The sequence below is a fragment of the Mesoplodon densirostris genome, chromosome 4 (genome assembly GCF_025265405.1).
Source record: "Mesoplodon densirostris isolate mMesDen1 chromosome 4, mMesDen1 primary haplotype, whole genome shotgun sequence".
Lineage (NCBI taxonomy): Eukaryota > Metazoa > Chordata > Mammalia > Artiodactyla > Ziphiidae > Mesoplodon > Mesoplodon densirostris.
Window position 1 is genome coordinate 143,919,252 of NC_082664.1, and position 16,105 is coordinate 143,935,356.

Sequence of the window (16,105 nt, forward strand, 5' to 3'; positions counted from 1 at the left end):
ATCCTTGTCACCTTAAAAGATAAGCAGACATTTCTAATCTTTACCCCTGTTCCAAATTGGTACACCACAGAGCACATGGATGCAGAAGAGAGAAGTCAACTGATGTTGAAATGGGTTCATATTTTAGAAGAAAATGTAGTTTGCTTTCTGGCTTCTTTTTGCCAGGGAGGGGACTCTGAGACAAGTCAGGGAAGAGTATCCTATGGAGGAAGATGAATGATGATTTTCTCCTTAGCTCATGAGTTTCAAAGTGATGGAGGGAAACTAGATAACAGGCTATAAGCAGAAAAGAACCAGGATTTGACTGGGCAGCCCTCATCCAATAGCTGGAAGACCACAGCAAGGGACATTCAAGTGCCTGGAGTATATTCTTAAGTGATTCTGACATTGTGATGGTAAAGAAAATCCTGAGTAAATGACGGAGTAATAACTTCTCTCTATCCATATGACACATATTGTGAAACTAAGAGACATTGCCTTGACGTGGATTGAGACCTCTGGATAAATATGTTACAGAAGTCCAAGGAATTAACTGCATCGCAGGTGGAAAGATCCTCCTTTAGCGTAAAAGGAAAATGGGAGAGGGTTATTGGAGATCCCCCAATAATTCTTCACTTTGCTACAGCAGCTCTCTCTGGTGCACATAAATGGTGGTTTGCTTACCACACGACTTTACCAAGAGTCCACCTTATGCATAAAATAAGATTCTACTTAATTTTTTTTCTGAGAAGTATGTAAATGTACATTACAAATAGACACAAGGTCACAGAGTGATATCAATGTTAAGTATAACCATAAGAAGATGTGGTCCAGAGACTTCCTGCTTCTTGTTAATAGCAGTCCCAAGACTGGATGAAGTCAGTCTGTGGGTTCCATTCACAAAGGCAGGCAGGAAACTTAGGATTCTCTTCACACTCAACTCTTTACTCAATCCCCTGTTGAAAAACCTTTGTCTGGTCTCAGACGTCTGCATGCATTCTCCCCAACCCTATTATCTATACAGAGACCCATGCACCGCCCTCCTTCCAACGTGCACGAAACCCAGGAACCCAGGACACACTGAATTCAAGCTCCACCTCTGCCTAGGATGGATGCCCCAACAGGAAGACGAGCTCTCATGCCCCCCGAATGGTCCATGCCTATCCCCATTCCCAAGGACAACAACATAAGGAGAAGCAGCAGAAGTTGCTGTACGGTCATGCACAGTCAGCAAAGACATGTACAATCACCCCAACACATCTGCTCCTGATCCAGCCATGCGCATCAGCCAATTCGCAGGACCTTGTGCTAATCCAGCGAGTCCTACTTCTCTTTTCTTTCTACTACTTCCTGCCAACTGGAATCTATGGATGGATGCTGAGACTAACTGATCAAAGCAGGGTTTCAGATTTACTTTCACCTGGGTTTAGATCCTGGCTGCACAATTTTCTAGTTCCATGTTTAAATGTCAGTGTTCTAATCCATAAAGTAAGACTTTGATAAATTCTTCGTGAGAACAGTGTAAATTAAATAAACAGACTCAGAGCCCCTAGCAAAGTGCCTGACAGGTGTAGGTGTACAATAAATGTGAGTTGTCATCCCCTACTATCCCCAAGGACACCAGATGGAAGAAAAGCCTTGAACTATCCTGAATGGCCAGGGCAAGTCAAAGGTTGAGGGATTTTCTACAAAGATGCTCCCCAAGTGGATAAAGCCACAGACTCATTCACTTTCTGACACCCTCTCAGTGATGTTACTTGGAGATGAAACCTATCAAACAGACAAGGTATGCTTCCAATGCCATGGCCACCCCTGATTCTGCCTCCTCAATTTTTTTTTGGTCATTCTGAAGTTTTTGAGGTTTCTTTTGCTTTGGATTCAGAATTTCCAGATTTGACTTGTTTCAGAAAAATTTAAGCCAAGCCATTAAAGCCTTCCTTGGCTAAATTAAATAAACTAAAATACACTGCAGTCTTCAGGAGACTCAATTGCTTTGACCTCCCCGTCTAAACCTGCAAACGCACATGTGCACACACACACACACACACACACACACACCACCACCCCACCACCACCACCCCACCACCACCATTACCACCATCACCAAGCATTTCTTTTTCTCTCCTCTGCTTTATTTTTCTTCTAAGGACCTAGTATTCTCTAACATGAAATATATTTTACTTTATCTTTATTTTCTATCTTCCTTATTAAGGTCAGAGATTTTTGTCTCTTTTATTCACAGTTGTATCCTTAGCACCTAGAACAGTTCACAGTACATAAAGAGAGTGACTGTATGTCCCAATTTCTCAGGGAAGGTCCCAGTTTATGCCTGTGGTATCTATTTAATTATTAGTAGCTTCTCTTTTCAGTCTCTGAGACATCCAAGTTTAGCCAGTCAAATATACATAGTTGATTAATAATAAATATTTGTTGAACTTAATTCATAAATTTGACCAATTTGATACTTTAATTAAGCCCATCAACTCCTAAAACCAAGAGTTTTACCTTGATGTGAATGAAATGCATATGATGTTTTAAAAGCATGAGAGTGATTAATCTCTTATAATGGTCCTGCTTTCAAAATTCTCACAAGACTGGCAAACATGTTCTGATAAACTCAAGCTCTACACAGCTGTTAGCATTGAAAAGTCTTAAATGTTAATGCCTTTATTGGTAACAGTGCCAAGAAGAGATACCTATAAAAATGGGATCCTGAGAGAACTTGGGAAGCTATGCTTAATTTACCTCCCTAACTAAATCATGAGAGAAATGAATGGAATTGTAAAAGCAACCCCGTTCACCTGCCCAGAAGACTGACATCAGGATAATGTCACGTAATAGAAAACAGAGGCTTCTCTCTTAAAAATGAACTACAACACACCCAGTTAGTGTCTGGAAACAGCATCTGGCCTGTGGGAAAGCATCTCAAGATGGCAAGAAGGACTCGTATTTCCTAGTCTGTGTGGGATTTTTAAGGTTGGGCAGGTAAATTTTGTGGTTCTATTCCCAAGTGGACCATTCCCCAAACAGAAGGAAACAGCCTCTAGGCAAAAAGTGGAAGGAAGCTATCCACTTCTGTCTGATGATCAAGGCAAGACAGATGGAACTTTGACTAAAGCTGCAGTATGTCCATCTCCACTCCAGAAACTACCGTAGAAATTACAATGGGGAGGGGGAAAACCTTCCCCTCGATACTCAGGGATATGACTCAGTCATGGAGCTCTGTAATAGCTATCCTGAACATCAAATTTCTTAGACTAAGCTTCACCTGAAGTCAACGGGGAGACCTCCAGTTTTTCAGACCCTGAAGTCTATGTGGTACTCTTAGTTCCTTAAAGGGAGTCTCTTAGGGAGTGTAGGCATCCAATGTGTATTCAAAACTCAAGGCACCCTCCCTGAAACGCAAGAAAGCAGCCAAACCACAGTCCATGCAGAGCCTCCAGCCTCTACCACACGCGCAGGCCCGGACAGAATCCCTAGCAGCCATTTGAACTCCGGCGGCTCTCCCAGATGTGCACCTCATTTTAGCAGAACATGGCCCCGGCCCCTCCACCACCACCACCACCATGCTTCTTGCCCATGAGACATCCGAAGCACATCAAAGCCTTTGGCAGGAAACTTCCATGAATGTTAAACGATGTCCCCATGATGGGAGGCAGGGGAAGAGAGGTGGGGAGCAGCCCCAGCCCATGGAAGTTCCTCTCCAAAGTCTGCAAGCTGTCAGTTTGTGTGTGGACTGCCCAGCCCCCTGACCCCAGAAACGAAATCCAGACTCACTGTGGAAGCTGCCGATGCTTCTAGCCTCTGCCGCTGCCATGACACGCTGAGCGGGCCCTTCTGGCATAGCCCTTCCTGACAGTGAATGGTGGAGAGAGGGGGGCAGGGGAAGAGAGAAGAAAGGGATGAAGGCACAGGAAGGAAGCATGGAAGGACGAAAGCAAGGAGGAGAAGGGAGGTGGGGATATCCTTAACTGAATGACATGTCGCTCTTGGCCACAGCTTCCAAACACCTCTCCCATGTTACTAGAGAGAAAGGCTGACTGCATCAACTCATCCCAACTGCCCTCACTCAGGAGTCCATGGCTAGGCAGACACACCATCACACCACTCCTTGTACACGACAACCAGCTTCTTCCTTTGTGAGCCACCAAGATCCAACTGGTTTCCCTCCAAGGGTTCTACTCCTGACCAGATGAGCCTTCCAGCCAACTGACCCTCTGAAAAGAGATAGATTTTACCTAGAATTTTCATCCCTTTAGGTCAAGAAATAGCACCTTCTCCAAAGCTTCTGAGGAAATATTTGTCTTCAGCAGAAAGACCACTGAATTTATCACTACTTTTAGGGGTTTCTCTCCCAGAGGCCCTTCCCTGCCTTTCCAATTTGGAAAGGAGATGAGCTAACAGGACGGCATCTGTAGAGAGCCTCAGCCCTCCTCCTCCTTGCTGTCAACAGAATCGCCATTTATTTTCCCTGTTACCACTTGGGAAAAACCGTTTTCCCTCAAAAAGCCTCTTGAGAAGTCAGAGGAGGGTGTGTGTGTCAGGCTGCCTTAGAGAAGGAACTTATGGTACCTTAGCAATAGCATTTTTCAAGCACCTCCCAAATCAAGATCTGTGGAGAGAAGACAAGAGACACAGTCCCTGTTCTCAGTCAAACCAGAGGCAGAGAAGCACAGGAATGAATCAAAAAGAAAAAAAAAGAAGCACATTCAGGGCTTCCCTGGTGGCGCAGTGGTTGAGAGTCCGCCTGCCGATGTAGGGGAAAACGGGTTCGTACCCCGGCCCGGGAAGATCCCACATGCCGCGGAGCGGCTGGGCCCGTGAGCCATGGCTGCTGAGCCTGTGCGTCAGGAGCCTGTGCTCCGCAACGGGAGAGGCCACAACAGTGAGAGGCCCGCATACCGAAAAAAAAAAAAAAAAAAAGAAGCACATTCATGAAGCAATACATCTGTGTGTGTAAACCAATAGGGCGATGCCAAGGAGACCATCCCGTGAGGACAATGAAATGGGCATCACTGGGTTTTGATGGCAGTAAGGAACAGACAGAGAGAAAAAACAAAGGGGGATATGAGAAAAAGAGCACATGGGAAGTTGGGAAGAGAAGATGTTATGGGCAGAATTCTGTCCTCCCACCAAATTCTTATGTATTAATCCCCAGTACCCCAGAATATGACTAGATGTATAGAAAGGGTCTTTAAAGAGGTAGTTAAGGTTAAAAGGGGTCATCACGGTGGGCCCTAATCCAATATGACTTGGATGCCTAGAAGACTAGGACATTTGGACCCAGACATGTACAGAGGGAAGATGATATGATGACACAGGGAGAAGACGGCCATCTACAAGTCAGGGAGAGTCAGCCTCAGAAGAAACCAACCCTGCCAACATCTTGATCTCAGACTTTTGTGGTACTTTGTTATGGCAGCCCTAGCAAACTGATGCAGAAGTCCTTATGAAACAATGAGAAAGAGCAAGTGCCATTGTGGAATGAGGGACAGGCTGGTTAGGTGTCAGGGGGCTTCTTGTGGGAGGGGACAGGAAGGAGACTGGCAGAGTGCAGGGTGAGAAATGTATATTTTGAGAAATTATATTTCCCCAAGCCTTTAAACAAGCAGGCAGAATGATGAAAAGTTTGAGAAGTATGGGATGGAGGGCTCTGAGACTGAAGGTGCACTCACTGATCCAAGTGTTGATCTGATCAGGGTGTGAATTAGGATCGTTCCTGCCAACATTCAAAGAGCAAGTGATGCTGAGGTGCTATGAAGAAAGATATAACAGGATTTGGTGAAGAATTAGGTACAAATGGGGAAGAGACAAGTTCAAAATGACTCCCATTCCAGGAACCTCCCGAAAGAGTTTTTGTTCATGCCAACAGACTGCTGAGGAGCACCTGTTTGAGAAGTAGGAGGTCACGACGGTGAGTAGTATCTCCAACGAGACAAGTTTCAATCACCAGTGAACTGTCCAGGGGAGACTTACAGGTTAAGCAATCAAAGAGAGAAGAGGTAGAAGCTAAAAATGTAAATTCAAACAGCTTCTGCACAAAAGCAAGAAAGGGTTATAACCATGGGAGTGTGTGAGCTTTCCAAAGTAGAGGTCTAAAATGGTGGCACTAGAACTTCCAATGGGAAGGAGAGAAACCAGTGGAAGAGGTAAAGAATGGCTATAATGGGGAGTAGATCATAGAGCATCATTAAGGCATTGAACAAGGATGTCAAGCTGTGGGGGAGTGGAGGGGCGGGAGAAGGAATGGGGCAGTTATTGATAATGTCATTCAACAGTTAGTTCAAAAAAGGATTAGACTCTTTCGAGGAAGGGAATCTGAATTTGGCCGTGGTGAAATAATTAGTGAACCCCACAATGCAGAGTCAAGGAAGGGGTAAGATCAGAAGCTTAAAAATTAAGGCAGAAGATGAACACAGTGTATTATAGTAGTTGAGGAGACAAACGTAAGTTGGAGGTGGCAGAAAGGTCAAATGAAGAGTTTTCTTTAAAGTAAAAGAGATCATAGAAGACAGAAAAAAGACTTCAAGATAGAGTGAGACAAACAGTCACAGCAAGAGGTGCGCTAGAAACAGGGCAGGTGAGAGATGGTGAGGTGTGAGGGACGTGAGAAAGAATGCAGATGTGTGAATCTGTTGATATGGAGAGGGTGAATCTGGCCTAATATTTCATAGCATTACAAAAATACATATTTGACACAGTTCCTGGCATAAGCATAATAGTTCCTTAAATTACTCTGCCACTCCTAACTTTAAACTCTACCTAACTTTATAGAGACAGTACTATACTGTTAGACCATTTAAAATGTCCATTCACAAATGGCCTCACATTCTTTAAAAAACCTTACTTAGGAATCAGAATACGGAAACCAGCTCTGCCCTGCCCAACTTTTTTGTGCAATCTGAGGAATACCAACTAATCTCTCTGAGTCTCGGTTTACTGGTCTGTAAGTAGGAATAATAACAATAGCCTGGTTGACCTCAAAGTCCTTTGATGATGACCAAAGAGAAGCACTGGACCTGTGAGATGGGAGACCAACGTTCTTATTTTAACTCTACCACCAAATAGATGCATGAGCTTGAGAAATACCTGCTCTTTCTCTGGAGGTCAGTGTCTCCATCTGTCAAATAAGTGGGTTCAACAAGATGACCTCCACGTTGATTTCTAGCCAGGATTTCATGAGTCTGCTGGCGTAGATCGCTTACCCAAGTTTCATGGCATTTATCAAGGGCTCTCACAACTGGCTTAGGAACAAAAGAGGTTAATGGATGTAGGAGGACAGTCCAATTGGGTGGAGTCATAACCATGGAATGACTATATTCAAAGGATGCTGATAATTGGGTCAACATGTGCTTGAGAGCAGGACGCTAGCAGTAAACCCAAGTCTTGAGCTATTCAAATTTCCAAAAAATTAAAAATATGTTTAAAGTCATCACTGGTATATTGAAAAAAGTTGCAGGTGACATAGAACTGGAAGGGAGAGATCTTTCTAGGCCACAGAAAACTTTGGCAGAGTGGAACAAGGAAACAAATCTACCAAGAACTAGGCACTTTTGCTGTACATAAGTTCTAAAGCAATAGCAACTGCTAAATGCTAAAGTGTGTGAAAAAGGCAAGTAGAAGATAATTTAGGATATTGGGATACTAATCCCATCGATGTGAACTTGGGCAAATAAACCTAAGTTAGCCCCAGTAATGCAAGCCCACCTCGCAAACCTCTCCCCCTGTACCTGATCCTTTAAGACTGGTACAGTCAGACGTAGAGAATGGACTTGAGGACATAGGGAGGGGGAAGGGTAAGCTGGGACAAAGTGAGAGTGGCATGGACATATATACACTACCAAACGTAAAGTAGATTGCTAGTGGGAAGCATCCACATAGCACAGGGAGATCAGCTTGGTGCTTTGTGACCACCTAGAGGGGTGGGATAGGGAGGGTGGGAGAGAGATGAAAGAGGGAGGAGATATGGGGATATAAGTGTATGTGTAGCTGATTCACTTTGTTATAAAGCAGAAACTAACACACTATTGTAAAGCAATTATACTCCAATAAAGATGTTTAAAAAAATACATAAATGCAGCTTTCTTTTTGTTGGCCACACAAAAAAAGATCGGTTCAGTCAATAAACTCACACCTATGCCTTATTACAGTCCCTCCAGTTGTGAGAAGCTAAGGTTAGAGCATGACTAAAAGGGTCCAGTAGAGTCTCTGAATTGAGGACATTAATTGGGATGGGATAGTCTAGGACTGGAACAATATGACCCAGGGACCAGCATCCATGTTCCTATGCTCATGGTAGACATACCTGCTGATCCCACATGCTTTTTCACTGGCTCTAGATGCAGCCACCCAGCTCTTCTCGTCACTCTACTCCAAGCAATCACTACCAGTCATCAGAACACATACCTGAGATGTACTTGCCACCCCTGGGGCATATAATACTTGGTAACAAGGCAATTAGACTTAAAAGCAACAAAAGGAGTCATTTTTAGGTATAAAGGAAATCCAGTGACATGGAAAGCATGAGACACCTTGACAATAAAGTGACCCCTCCCAAGTGTTTGGAAATGAAAAAAATACAATCGGTCTCTTTAACATAAGCATAAAATGGATGAAAACGTGAATTTACATCCAAGGTTGTCTGAAAAAGCCTGAGTGCCTTCCAGGCCATCATGGCTCAGTTGTACACTGATGGATGCAGATAATAAAAGAATATGACTGGGCTTCCCTGGTGGCGCAGTGGTTGAGAGTCCGCCTGCCACTGCAGGGGACGCGGGTTCGTGCCCCTGTCTGGGAAGATCCCACGTGCCGTGGAGCGGCTGGGCCCGTGAGCCATGGCCGCTGAGCCTGTGCGTCCGGAGCCTGTGCTCCGCAACGGGAGAGGCCACACACAACAGTGAGAGGCCCGCGTACCGAAGGAAAAAAAAAAAGAAAAAAGAATATGATCATAGAGACCTGTAAAAGGATGGGCATGGAATTTGATGGTGGCAATGTTCATCCCCTCCTGGCTTCAGTCAGGGGAGAGAGGAGGATTTAAGCAGAAGACTAGGAAGCCAAGAAGTCCTTGCTATCAGATCAATAGGGATATATCAGAATTTCTTAGCTAGATGACACTGACCTTTTGATTCATCTGACTCCCTTTCTCTGACTTCTTCCTCATGTAACCTCAGTGCGGTCAGGCTCCCCACACAGGCTGGCTTACTGGGAGTGAATGTTTTGATCACACAGCCTTTCAATGATCTGGTCCCCTGTGCACATTAATAAATTGTCCTCCTAACTGCAGTCTCATGGGTGTTTTAATTATTGTGAGACATTCTCTCAGGCCTTTTCACTGATAAGCAGATGTTTGGGCCTTTGGTAGGGAATCAGATCCTGTTGGCTTTTTCTTAGGTGACACCACTGCATCTTCCAGGTATACCTACCCAGAATCTCCACATACTGACTATTGGTACCTGGCAAGGGGGGACCATTATAGGACCGTTAAGGAATAATGGCCGTTATTCCTTGCCCATCACAAACACTTGGCATAGGGTAATATATTTTTAAATTAAGCACTTTTATTAAGCGCCTTTTATGTGAACCATCACTGTGATAAAAATGGAGTGGGTTCCTTTGCCTTTAAGGGAATTTATGCTGTAGAGGGCTACAGGACACGCATGTACCCAAATGACTCAAGGACATGACTAACTAAATAAATACAAAGATCAGGAAGTTGGGGATTGACCCATTGAGTAAGAAAATGATCAACTTCAAGAACAAACTGGGCCACAACTCAAAGGTCCATCCTGGCTACAGAGGCTGGAGAGCATGACTCAGTGGAGGAGAGGTTGTCATGGTGATTGGCAGAGTGGAAGAGACGGCCTACTGACAACCACTGCCAATCAAGTTTGGGATGATGAACTTTTTTCCAGAGTGCACGTGATCATTTACTAAGCAGACTATACTGCTGGTGATTGGTGGTGGCAGTGGTGATAAAATCAGCAGCACCCAAGCCAACAGTTCCCAAAGCTCTTGAATATCCGTTATCTCATGTTATGCACAGGAATGAGCAGTGGCCATCGAGTTGCATATAATAAGAGAGAAAAAGGAGGGAGGACTGGCCTTTAACCAGCCTTGTCTCTATCCCCAAGGCTCTAGGGCACATGACCCTAACATCTTCCTCTAGGGTAACAAGGGGCATCACACACTTAGGAGGCCTGGAGAATGAGCTCTAGTTCTGAAGGCCTTTGTCTACCACAGAATTCATGGTTATGGTTATCAAAATTTAGCTTCTTCTTGGAGCTACCAGGTCTGAAATGGGAAAGCTCTTCCTCTGACCAGCTAGAAGTGCTTTCTTTTTCCTCCTGGGCTTCCAACAGACCACCTCCAGTGGTCTACATCAGTCCCGGAAGAGTGAGTGGCTTTGTTTTTATCTCCCTGAGTTCTCTTAAGTAGGCTCTTCTTCCCTTCAGTGTTAGGATCTAGCACCAAAGACTATAATAGGAAATACCTTGGCTTGTAAGTAACTTTAAATTATTTAAAATTTCTTATACAGATGGTCCCCAACTTATGATAGTTCAACTTCAGCGTAGTGTGAAAGTGATATGCATTGGGTAGAAATAGTACATCGAATTTTGATCTTTTCCTGGGCTAGCGATAATGCAGCAGGATACTCTGTCATGACGTTGGGCAGCAGCAATGAGTCTCAGCTGCCGGTCAGCCATGAGATCACAACCCACACACTTACAACTATTCTATACCAATACGATCCTTCTATTTTTCACTTTCAGTACAGTAGTCCATAATTACATTAGACATTCAATACTGTATTATAAAATACTCTTCGTGTTAGATGATTTTGTCCAAGTAGGCTAATGTAAGTGTTCTGAGCACGTTTAAGGTAGGTGAGGCTAGGCCATGATGGTCAGTGGCTTAGGTGTATTAAATGCCTCTTTGACTTAGGATATTTTCAAATTACAATGGGTTTATCAGGAAGTAACTCCATCGTAAGTCGAGGAAGATCTGTATATAATTTCTAACCTTATTCATTTACATAGAATAATAACTACCATCTATTGAGTGCCTAATAGGTACCAGGCAATTTGCATACATTATCTTATTTAACCCACACAAAAGAAGAAATTGTTCTCATTTTTTTTTTTTCAGATGAGGATCTTAGGCTTAGAGAATTTAAGAACATTTCCTAAGGTCACATAGCTCATAAGCAGCAGCTCAGGATTCAAAGGAATATCTATCTGCTGGACTCCACAATTAGTGGGTACTTTGCCCATTTTCTCTTGGGTTCTCCCCATCCCCACCTCAGCTTTGTCCTGTGGGATTGGCTAAACTTAAAAAATAAACAACCGGGAGTAAAAACTCTGTTTAAAATTCTGAATATCAAACGCTATGTTGACCCAGTCCTCCTCCCTCTCCTCCTGTTTAGACTCAGATCACAAAGTCCTGGGCTTTGAGGATTAGGAGAGAAATACAGTCTCCTACTAGGAGGAAGTCAAGGGGACATACTGTTCTCTTTACATGCAAATATCTTAATTACAGCCGGTAGAGAAGATATTTGTATGGAAATTTATGTATCTTTATATGTTATATATTCAGCTTGCCATTTAAAAAAAAAAGCCCTTTATACTTGAGGACCCCAAACCTGGTCTGTTATAATACTCGCCACTGTCAAGTTATAAAGAGGCTGCTATCCCCACCGTCCACAGGAGCAGAGAAGGATAAAGTGAATCAACACCCTGCTGTCTTCTCCTCTCCTTTCTTGAGGTTGGGTTCCAGTATAAACATGCCTCAAGTTCTTGAAACTTTCTGATGAGGATTCTCCCTGTCCTTATTTTTCCACAATATCTATCCCTATGGAGATCAGGCTGACTATGATAGCATCTATCCCATGCCTGCACCACTGTCACTGACAAAAGGAAACAACTAGATTTCAATATTACAAGGAAGTGAAATCAAATTTAGGAGACCCCTGGAAACTGCTCTCAGAAAGAGGATATTATTTTTTTGGCATGTCAAGGGAGGGAGATATTTATATCCCATTGATTCCCCTCCAGCGAATAAAACACAACCAATTACCTATTTTGGTCTCACTGAACATCTTCTTCACGTTTTCCTGAGTGTTATAATGTCTGTTTTATAATATAAACTGTGTTTATCTCCTCTAAGGATATAGGACAATATAGACTTATTTTGCAGCAGGTAAAACTCTGGCTAGACATAACTGAGAACTTCCCACTTCTAAAGGGTGTTATGAATTAGAAAGAAAAATATAGATAAATCTCTCACTAATGATAGCTTCCCTTTACCACAGCTGGAGGGAATAAGGGGGAGCCAGTGGAATCCCAGGAGATGCACCGGAATAGAGCAAGCAAACCATCTGTCGGGAATGATTTTGAAGCTGTTCTGCCTGGGGCCACAGGGGTGAAGTAGATGACATTTAAGGCTCCTTCCAGCTTCATGTTTCTTTAAAATTGAATGATTTGGCATTTGTTCATCTGTTTTTAACACTCTAGGGATGCAGAATGGACTAGGTGGCCTAAAATATGCATTTGTAAAAAATCCATCCTGACCCTCCATTTCACTGTTATTCTTTCTCAAGTTTACAATACAAAATGGAAAGAGGCTTTGAGTTCCCAGGCCCTAGCCTTGAGTTCACCTTTCCCAGCCCCACTAGTTCCAATGGCTTCTCTTCCACACTCCACTGCTAACCCCACAGCAAACAGCCTTTTTGTCTCTTCCCTGTACCATTGCCATGGCTTTAGTGGCCTCAGGTCCCAGGCGTCTCTCCTACACACCACTGCCTGATGACTGGTCCTCACAGAGCCTCATTTACACTAAAACAGATGACAAACTTCCCATGACTGTCCTTCAGCTACCCACGTCAGAACAGCTGGCCTTTCAAGAGCCGCCGTAGTGGTCCCATCCTTCATTTACAAACATCCTTCCATGCATCTTTCATGTATCCTCAGGTTCGGCTGGTTGAGTGACACACTGTTCCAGATCACTCTCCTGGTTTGCCTATTTCAAAGCTATCTTTATTCCTCCTAAAATTCAACCCACTGACTGCCTCAAGACCCAAATCATCCCTCTAATTACATGGGCTTTTGAAATTGGTAACCCTATTGTGTTATGGTGGAATTACAAATTTTCATCCTGTTTTATATTCCCTATGAAAATTTCATTTCCTTGGGAATACAGATCGCATTCTCTTCATCCTTGCACATAGTCAGGGAATTGTATTGAATCCTGTCCCCAGCACATGGATCTTCTCAATGGCTAGGGGATTTGGCACAAGGGGAAATAAACCAGGATGGACAAGTTTAGCAAATGTACAAAGTGGATCACTCATCCTAAGGCTGTATAAAGGCTCTAACACTGACTTGTTGCTGGAGAATCTCAAGGTCTTGAACACATCGCCAACCCTCTTCAAGGCTTAACTATAAAACGGAGGCCAATAATATCTGACCTGGAAGATTTCAGAAGACCCTCTTCCTTTCCCAGTAGAGCACTAAGAAGCTGGTGACAAAGTGCAAAGCCCCACAATCAGCATGTGTAAAATGAGCATGTCTCCTCCAGCTGGTTTTGGTGTGAGGGCTTACATGATCAAGCAGGGAGCCCCAGGAGACAGGAGAATCAGACGGGATTCAAGAGCAGAGTTACTCATCCACTGATTCTCTGCTGCTACTATTCTGGTTGTCACCTCTGTCACTGTTAGGTGTAGCTGGAACACATAAGATCTGCCTTAGATCTTAACTGGGGAGCCTATTGAAGGGATCCCGATGCTTGGCCCTGCAGGGCATGGAAGCCCTTCCACAAAAGTGATGCCTATTCGGGCTCCTCTTGGTCTGGCCTAATCCACTTCCTGCCTAACTCTGAATTCCCATTCTGACTCCATTCATTCTTTCATGCATTTGTTCATATGTTTATTGGGTGTCTGCCAAGTTCTAGGTCCTGTGCCGGGCACGGAGGATGGCAGAGTGAACAGGAAGGTGCACTCCTGGCCCTCTGCATCAGTAGGATCAGAGCACCAATCCCTTCCACCCCCATTCTTCCTGTATCAGCATACCACCTCCCCTCCAAATCAAAACATCTGAAAACATTTCTATTCTGGAATCCCAACCTCCTCTTCTTCAGGACTTTCTTTAATTCCAGATTTGAGCCCTAAACTCTTAGTGTTGTCTGATATTCTGAGAAAGATATAATGGTACCAAAACCCCACCCTTGTCAAAGCCAGGTTAAAGGCAGTCTCAGAAGTGTATGAGTCAGTGACCCATACAAGGAAAAGGGATCTGTCATGGGGCATAGTCTTTTTTTTTTTTTTTTTTTTTTTTTTTGCGGTATGCGGGCCTCTCACTGTTGTGGCCTCCCCCGTTGCGGAGCACAGGCTCCGGACGCGCAGGCTCAGCGGCCATGGCTCACGGGCCCAGCCGCTCCGCGGCATATGGGATCCTCCCAGACCGGGGCACGAACCCGTATCCCCTGCATCGGCAGGCGGACTCTCAACCACTTGTGCCACCAGGGAGGCCCTATGGGGCATAGTCTTAAGAAGTGCGAACAAATTGCTCTGGCACTCACTCTGGTGCAGAGATGTTTGTTTTCTCTCTGTAAATATGTAACAGGAAATTAGGCAGTTCACCTTTGTACCTCATTTTCATGTCATTTGTTCATGAGCCAGATGGCAGCTCTTTGTTTTAAAAAATTAAAAAGGAAAGAATAGAAGGAGGAGTTTATCTCCACCTCCCCCTCTGCCCTCCTATACACACCCTGGAATCTACACTGGGCAGATGAACGCGCGTGTGCACACACACACACACACACACACACACACACGCCTGAATTATCTGCATTTAGCTGTGTTAGGTACCAGAAATCAGCAAACTCCTAGGCCCAACAGATTTCAGTAACGTATGGTAGCCGAGAGGTGCAAACGTGTCCCGGGTGTCAGCTTGCAAAGAGGATCCTTCAGCGTTCTTGCTATCTAATAAATCACTGCATTCCCCCAGAGTCTCAGCCGGTGTACCAAACAACAAAAATCTTTCACAAATCACCTGAACATGGACTTAGCTCTAAGATTCATGAGCAAGACCATATAAACACAGACCAGAAGAACAGGCAAGTACTGATGACCCAGTATTTCTAGTTAAGTTGAAACCTTGGGAAGGAAATTTTCCAGAGGTGGTCAACATAAAGACTCTGCTTCTTTGGGGCAGCTACACGATCCCAGTTTATTTTCAGTGGTCAGGAGGTCCTTCTCTCTGACCCAAGAATTACATGTGGAAATATCCCCGAGGTTCTCCTGCCTTGGGTGTGAAGGGGACTAAGGAAAATAAACAATAGTTTATCCAGTAAGTAGTGTATTCCAGGCTCTTTACACAGATCAACTTGCTTAACATCAAAAATAACCTGATTGAGAGACCATGTTTGTCCTCATTTGAAAAACGGGGAAATTAAATAGAGGTTTCAGGAAAGCACATTGAGGTCCCATGGCTGTTAATGGCAGTGTTAGGATGTGAACATAGGTAACATTGGGCCCAAATACAGAACTCCCTTGTCACCTTGATGTCTTCCAATATGGATAATAAGACTTCACGGTTTATTCCTGATATGACCTCAGGCAAGTCTACTTCTGCCTTTTGTTTTACAGAAGGTGAGGGAGGGTATGGGGCTGTGTACACATGACAACCTTGTGAGCACCTGTACTGAACATGAAGATATGACACAAGCTGCTCTTTGAATATGCAGAGTATAGCATCTACCCACCATGAGTGGGTATGCAGTTCTCTGATGGTGCATTGTGTTTTTACTGCAATAGCTATCCGTTTTTGTTTTTGTTTTAAGTTTTTGGCTGCACCCCATGGCATGTGGGACCTTAGTTCCCCAACCAGGGATCGAACCCATGCTTCCTGCATTGGAAGGCAGAGTCTTAACCACTGGACTGCCAGGTAAGTCCCAGCTATCCTTTTTTTATTTTATACTTCCTTGGGACCAAAGACACACATTTTCAAGCCAGCTGGCCTCTGCTTATACCTGGCTTAGAACTCATGAAAAGGGAACTGCAGATACCTGGTATGTGAACATCTTCCCACCTCCCTCTCCCATCCTTGAATTCCAATCTGCCCTGGAGCCCACA

The 16,105-nt window shown here is 44.1% G+C and overlaps 1 protein-coding gene across 4 annotated transcripts in view; it reads right to left on the bottom strand.

The window, feature by feature from the left end:
* Positions 1-16,105, bottom strand: part of NTRK3 (neurotrophic receptor tyrosine kinase 3) — a 372,061-nt gene that overhangs the window by 23,635 nt on the left and 332,321 nt on the right. Inside the window, exon 16 of one of the 4 annotated variants that reach the window (XM_060095304.1) lies at positions 3,757-3,831. The exons of the other annotated variants lie outside the window; for them this stretch is intronic. Coding sequence (XP_059951287.1) covers positions 3,757-3,831 — 75 coding nt within the window. The remainder of the gene's footprint in view (positions 1-3,756; positions 3,832-16,105) is intronic. 4 annotated transcript variants of the gene reach the window in all.